Source organism: Nicotiana tabacum, chromosome 1, assembly GCF_000715075.1.
Source record: "Nicotiana tabacum cultivar K326 chromosome 1, ASM71507v2, whole genome shotgun sequence".
Classification (NCBI taxonomy): domain Eukaryota; kingdom Viridiplantae; phylum Streptophyta; class Magnoliopsida; order Solanales; family Solanaceae; genus Nicotiana; species Nicotiana tabacum.
The window spans coordinates 4,062,084-4,068,878 of NC_134080.1; the positions used below are offsets into that span (position 1 = coordinate 4,062,084).

The window sequence follows — 6,795 nt, forward strand, 5'->3', positions numbered from 1 at the left end:
TTAGGCTATTTAAATAGCTCAATATTGCAGTTTTATGGTTTAAAAGGAAAAAAATCATAGGAGCGTTATAGTATCGCTATCAAATCCTAATAGCACATAAATTTACGTCATTACTCAAAGCACTAATGACAAGGTTGTTTTAATCTGATTTTCATGTCACTATTCTTATTGGTTTGTAAAATTTTGAGTCGTAACAGGTTGGGTTGAGTATGTATATTTATTGTTACTCCAATCAAACATGATTACCATCTTGGACCATTTTAGTTCTCTTCCCTACTGGAGAAGGGGGATCTATTTAGTGTAAGAACTACCTTGTAGGCAGTTTGGAATGAATTCAAAGGTATGCTTTGAATTTGAATGATACAAAGCAATTGACTTAAATGAGTTTATTTGAATCAACTAAATCAAACAATTTGTAGTCTTGAATAAACATTGTTTAAAATGAATATTAGCTAATGTGGGTATTACCTGAAAATGCCAAAACCATCCAGTTACAGATTCCATTTTTACCATTTCTCTGACTCTATCAAACAAAATTGTTGTATGAAAGTTTTCTCAGGTAGCTTGTAGAGTTACCAACTAAAGTTTTCCAGAGTAACTCCTTATGCTATGCTGTAGTATTTATTTCTTTTACTTCTTATGTAAATTTATGATCCATATCTCAAAAATGATATTTCTAGGTTTGTACACATTATAAATAACGTTACCAGAATGACCACAACACGTAAAATACAATGAAAGGCTACAAAAATGACCAGAATCATAACTAAACACACAACTTTACAACAACTTGGGGATTATCCAACAACTTGGGGATAGCACTATTCCTAAGAAATCTTGTTCCTTGCGTGTTTCAAAACTGTTGGTAATTTGAGCCAATATAAAATCTTATATGAATCCACGAATCCCTCTTGGATTCGGTAGGAGCACGAGTAGGTAAGTTAGTATCGATCCGGTGAAGAAAAGAGAATTTAGTTGATAGAGTGTGTAAATATTGCTGCTTAACTGAGCTTTGCGAGATCAGAAGTTCCGCAACTCGCATCAAAAAGTGCTCTGAAAACTTTGTAAGGTCATTGGCCACAAGCAGATGCCACCTAACTGAGACAACAAGCCAGTGGAACGTTACGACAGCCCTAACATGGCCTGGGCTTGTACTATTTACCATCCAGAGTCACACTCTGCACCATTCATAAAAGAAATATTAAAAGTTCTTACATTGAAAAAGAAACTCAAGAACTACTATTGGTCGGTAACAGAATACATGCATGAACTGAACCCAACAAATTTTATCCATCATTTGCCAGCACATGAGGTATCAGATCAACATTATCTCTGGAATTAGGGGCAGACGCGGACCCCAGTGCAAATAGTTCTTCTCTGGTGTACTTCAATCTTTGATCTAGTTTGAGATAATGAAAGAAGTAATATCAGACAAGACAGACATAAGCATAAACTTTAGACCAAGAAAAGTTTGACAATGCCTCACCAAGAAAACTGCCTCTGTTAGATCTAAGGGGAGATGAAGATGGCCCTCCTTGCTTGTGTTTGTATATTTTGGTCCGTGATGTCACTTGCGATGAAGATGAGTGAATAGATAACTTTTTGACCAATGCAATACTAAGAAGATCATGCCTTACTTCAATTTGACGATGCTTTTGCTGAAATGACAACAGTGCATCCTCTGTCAGCAGCCAACAACCCCTGAGATCAAGAATTCTCATAGATGGTGGAGGGTTGAATACGATGAGCCCAGCATTAGTGAGCACACCGTCACGAATCCCTAGTGTTACCAAGCTTCTAATAGATGACAGCTGATGCAAAGAGGTATCAGTAAGGGAACCACTCCGTAAAAACAAATAACTCAATTTACGAAAGCTCGGCAAAGGAGTCAAAGCTGAATCCTTGATTCGAGTCTCCTCCAAATCCAATCTCTCCAAATGATCAAGATTACATAACCCAGACAGTGATGAAATGCAATTAGGATCAAAATCCGCCTCGTTGACCACACCTGGCATTGTGGCAGATTACACAACCATGTGAGTCAAGAGAGAAGAGACTAATGTTGTTCTAACCCTACAGGAAAAGAAGTCTCCCACAATAGGCAACTGAACTGCTATTTTAGGTTCCAATCTAATTAATTTTGGTTGGATAAGGCGTAAAATGCATCCATCTGTGATGACATCTGAAAATAAATTTAAAGCACACTAAGATCTTTGGGAAATGATTTTCACCACAAATTTGAAATTCTACAAGTGTGTTCATCGTGTAATAGTCTAGCCTAGCAGGGACACGTATGACTTTTTGTAAGCGGTGTCGAAATTTAAAGTGGTGAACAAATTACTACAACAGATCTGGGAGATAAGAAGTAGAGAAGAGCAACACCACCAAACCCCGTCACTTAGAGATGAGAACTTTTTCGTAGTTACGGTTTAAAATTCATTTATCTTATTCTAGAGTAATTACTTTTTAGAAGTTAAATAGTATTTCATTGTCAGTTATGGTGTCACGGAAGAGGACACCGTTCTATTTTTCAAACAAAAGAGGCTTAAAAGAAAAAGAAAAAAAAAAAAGCAAAAGAAACGCATGCGAAGTATTCGAACCGCAGACCTCGACGTTGCAAGTGAGGCGCTTGACCATCAGACCATGCACTATCTTTTCTTCAGCAGTGTCATATGATTTATATGTATACCTTTTGCACAATGTTTATATGTGTAATAACTAAAGTTTTCCGGCGAAGCGGTGTCGGATGACACCGCTTGGACTAGGGTGCATCCGCCCCTGTAGCCTAGAAGTGAGATACATATTGACATTATGGTGTTGTCTTTAAGTATTCAAGCATCCTCTACACCTATCTAGTTTCCAATGAAGGAGAAATTGAGGACCACAAAAGAAACTAAATGTAAAAAGTAAAAGTTTTGAGGAAAAGAACATGGCATACCTCTGATATTTGTACCACTTAGATTGATACTTTTTAACGAAGGCATGGTGCTCATAAAGGGGATAGCATAATCGTCAATGGCTGTGTAAGATAATAATAAAGTTTCAAGATTGGGAACAAAACCAGCTAAGATTTCCAGTCCTGCATTGCTTAATTTTGTCCTGCTGAGATTTAGATGGCGTAAATTTTGACCTATAAATGCAATGTGTTCAACTGACTCATCTCCTGCAGATGTACCACTGAGATCTAAATCTGATATAGCACTCATATATGGCAAAAAGCAGTAAGAATTAAGAGATGAATTGGAAAGATCCAGGAGGGAGAGGGAGGAGGTTTCAAGTTGTTGGAAAGCTTCACAGACATCTCTTATGGTTGATCCAGACAGAATAAGCTTTGCAAGGGGAGCTTTCCGTCCTTCTCCTTCGAATGAAGAATGTATCGTGCAATTGCTCATATTTAGGCATGCAAGAGAAGGCAGACTTGGCAACATAGTGACCTTGGTCCAGGCCAAATTCAGAGAACTCAATCTTGGGAACCATTTAAAATAAGATGCTCCTTTGTTTGATACTTCACTCCCCCAAAGATCCAAATGTTGCAGCTTTCGGAGAACCTACCCGAACCATAAAACGTGTCATTTACCTTGAGTAAGTTCAATCATTCTAAATAAGTACAATTAAAGTACTAGGTGATTAAAAGAACAATACATAACAAGGCTAGCTCAAGCCTAAGATACTAAAGCAACTGCTTTAAGCCTTCAAGGTAACTTAAAGGGCACAAGTGGACCAAACCATCCTTTCATTTCAAAATAGATTTGAATTATTCAAATGTATGAAATTGTGACATTTTACTTAGCGAAAAAAACATCTACAGAGCTACTTCTTTTTTCAAAATAGATTTGAACTATGGAATTATTTTCAACGTTCTACTTAGTGGTAAGAATTGAAATTTTAAGGTACTGAGAATTTTAAGAAACATTATTAACCTTGAATGTTACCTAAAACATTACATAGGTCTTTGTGAATGGATGAGAATTTCTCATACCCCCAAGCTTAAAGAGAAAAAAAAGGTTTAATATGCCAAGAGGAAAGGGTGGGGGAGAAGAAAGACAAGATTTTAAAGACATGTTGACAACAGATGATCTACCTCAAAATTTCCTCATAAAAAGAGGATCTACCTTAAGATTATCCAAAGCCAAATCAGACACAGGCAGGCCTCCCAAATCTAACACAGACAAGTTAGTTAACGAAGACAGGAGTATCACACCATCATTTGTGACACCTGTTTCTGGAATCCACAACTTTTCCAAAATTGGGATGGATGTTAGATGTCTAATTCCAGCGTCAGTGATCTTTGAGCATCTGGAGAGGTCAAGCTCCTTTAAGTTTGTCATTCCTGAGGAGAACAAAAGCAGAGCTCTGTAAGTAAAAACTTAGAGTGACATGTAATATTTATAAACCAATACAAGTTAACCAAGGGGAAAAAATAAAGAAATAATGGTTTAGAGGAGAATATAACGGAATATGAGCCAGGTTAGTTGCATTTATCTAAAAATTATAAGAGGAAAAAGGTTACCTGTAATTGCCCAAATGGCTGAATTGTTAATTTTGTTACAATCTGATAAATTTAGAGAGCGCAAGTGATCAAAAGCACCTATATATGCCATCCATTCTGCATCCACGCAGCTCTCCCCCCTCAAGTCGATCTCCTCGACACAAAATTTAAACACTCTAGACAAGAAAATATATATCAGCTTTTGGAGTAGATAATGCATGAATCCAACACATGTAAGAAGAAGTCAGAAGCTTTAGCTTTTGATGTTACACTACTGTAGAATTAGTAAAGTAACGGGAAAACATCAACTTTATAATCACATAGCTAAACCGTTTCTCAAATGTTAGGGGTGACAATACTATCATCATTGCAACACAGAGGTTCAACACTAGGAGCCTCATTTCACTGAGGAAGCAATATAATTCAATAATTATGCAGCTTCAAGGATGTGATTAACATTTCAAATCCTTGGACAACCAATACCCTGCAAACATATATGTATTGTTCTCGGGCCAATGCAAATATGGTACTCATAATTTCGACAACCACTACCCAGCTACCACATTAAACAATTATAATTTGACTCTAACACTTAGCCTCGATGGTTGAAGGGCCTATAACAAAAAAATATGACCAACATAAAACAAGTAATCAACTCCTTTACTTGTATCAATACACTCTCAGTTACTTTTGTTCTCCCATTGATTTCGTTAATGTTTGTGACAAGCCATTCTATTCATCAATTACTACACACTAAACTACTCCTTTTAACCTATTCCGTTCAACATTTCCTCTTTTCAACTATCAATCTGACCAAATTTGTGAAGTCAAACTATGCATAGATTGATTTTGACTTTTAAAAGTTGAGATGGTTATTAAAGCTGCAAACTGTTCATATGCAGTATCAGAAATTTCTATTACCATAATATAATTTTTCATAATTCACTTTAATATTACAACACGAGCTGGTCCATAACCGCTAGATTATGAAAGATCACATTTATTTGTAATTTCAGGACAGTAGCAAATAATGAAATACAGTAATAAGTATCCTGAAAAATAAAAGAAATGAGGTGATAATTAGGATATACTTACTCGAGCAAAGATGGGAAGAGGAGACGGCGGCGAAGAAGGCGGTGAAGAAGAGCTTCGGCGAGGTGAGATGGCATGCTTTCCAGAGTCCGCCGCTGTCTCCGCCACGCTTCGACGGCGTCACGGCTCTGCGTCGCCGATTCCATGCACATCTCAACCAGTTGGCTTTCCATTTTCTGGATCGGAAAATGAAAATGGTTAGTTCTAAAAATGACCACAAATACGTGTCCTCCAAGATTTATGTTAGAAGTCAAAGTCAAACTTTGTCATTTTAATTGATCTCTTCTCTCTTTTAATCTCTTTTATATTTTTTCCCTTTTTTACCTCCGACTAATTCCGATTCGCATTATGTTAGATCCTTAGAGATGAAAGCGCTTCCTATCTGTAATTGTTTTATTTTCAGAACTCGAATTCAAAACTTCTGATTAAAAATAGAGAAATCTCATTCATCCTATCACAATTCTTGACTTATGTCGTTTAATAGTTAAGTGAATTTATTTGGGGCAATTAATCTAGTGATCTTGGATGGTACTAAAAGGGTACTAAATGATGTACATATCACATGGATTGGACGTTGTCTAGAATTATCTATAGGTAGGCTATCCACAATAGTGTTCATAAGGTTTTCTTTTTATTATTATTACGAATGTATATGCCAGTGTCAAGATAATTGTGACTTGAAAGGACAAATTATTAAGTGTTGGAACCATGAAATATATAGAGCGCCTATAAATAAAGCAGAATAAATATTGAGGATTAATATATAATCACTTCAACTAATGTGAAATCAAGACACAATTGGTTGATTAATTGTAATAATTTCCTTTTCTTTTTCGTGCGTTATTATCAAGATACAATATTCAAAGACTGATATTTAAGTAAAAAAAAATGAAAGAGGATTATGTCCATCATTCACTAAATTTTAAAGTTGAAAACTACGGATTTATCTACTAATAAAAAAACACAAACATATAAAATATTAGAACTAGTCACGCTAAAAGGCAGCTCAGTGCACGGAGTATCCTCATTCACGCATGGTTCAAGGAAGGGTCACATCCCAAGGGATATGACGTAAGCAGACTACTCTAGTCTAATGCAAGCATCAGTAACCGATTTCAGGGCTCGAACCCATGACATATAAATCATACGAAGACAACTTTACTATTACTCCAAAGCTCCGGCTCCTAGAGCCAGTCACACTAAGAATATGAATT

The 6,795-nt window shown here is 36.2% G+C and overlaps 1 protein-coding gene across 3 annotated transcripts; it reads right to left on the reverse strand.

Annotated features, from left to right (window-relative positions):
- Positions 1-703: 703 nt before the first annotated feature.
- Positions 704-5,799, reverse strand: LOC107820100 (uncharacterized). 3 transcript variants are annotated; one of them, XM_016646315.2, is made up of 7 exons: positions 5,585-5,799; positions 4,511-4,665; positions 4,113-4,330; positions 2,939-3,548; positions 1,487-2,008; positions 1,262-1,399; positions 704-1,178 (listed from the first exon to the last, which is right to left on the reverse strand). In XM_016646315.2, exons 1-6 carry the CDS (start codon positions 5,752-5,754, stop codon positions 1,287-1,289), a joined length of 1,788 nt encoding a protein of 595 aa, XP_016501801.1. In that variant the 5' UTR covers positions 5,755-5,799; the 3' UTR covers positions 704-1,178; positions 1,262-1,286. The 3 variants fall into 3 exon arrangements, with proteins under 3 accessions (XP_016501801.1, XP_016501800.1, XP_016501802.1); XM_016646316.2 differs by having other exon boundaries at positions 1,028-1,178; positions 1,266-1,399; XM_016646314.2 differs by having other exon boundaries at positions 704-1,399; positions 5,585-5,798.
- Positions 5,800-6,795: the final 996 nt, after the last annotated feature.

What these genes read in the sequence shown, in the direction of transcription:
- LOC107820100 (XM_016646315.2), bottom strand. Translation starts at nt 5,754, where the DNA reads ATGGAAAGCCAACTGGTTGAGATGTGCATGGAATCGGCGACGCAGAGC. An exon ending in CTCTTCCCATCTTTGCTCGA is followed by an intron (nt 4,666 to 5,584) that starts GTAAGTATATCC and finishes TTTCTTGTCTAG; the next exon opens with AGTGTTTAAATTTTGTGTCG. An exon ending in TAACAGAGGCAGTTTTCTTG is followed by an intron (nt 1,400 to 1,486) that starts GTGAGGCATTGT and finishes ATCTCAAACTAG; the next exon opens with ATCAAAGATTGAAGTACACC.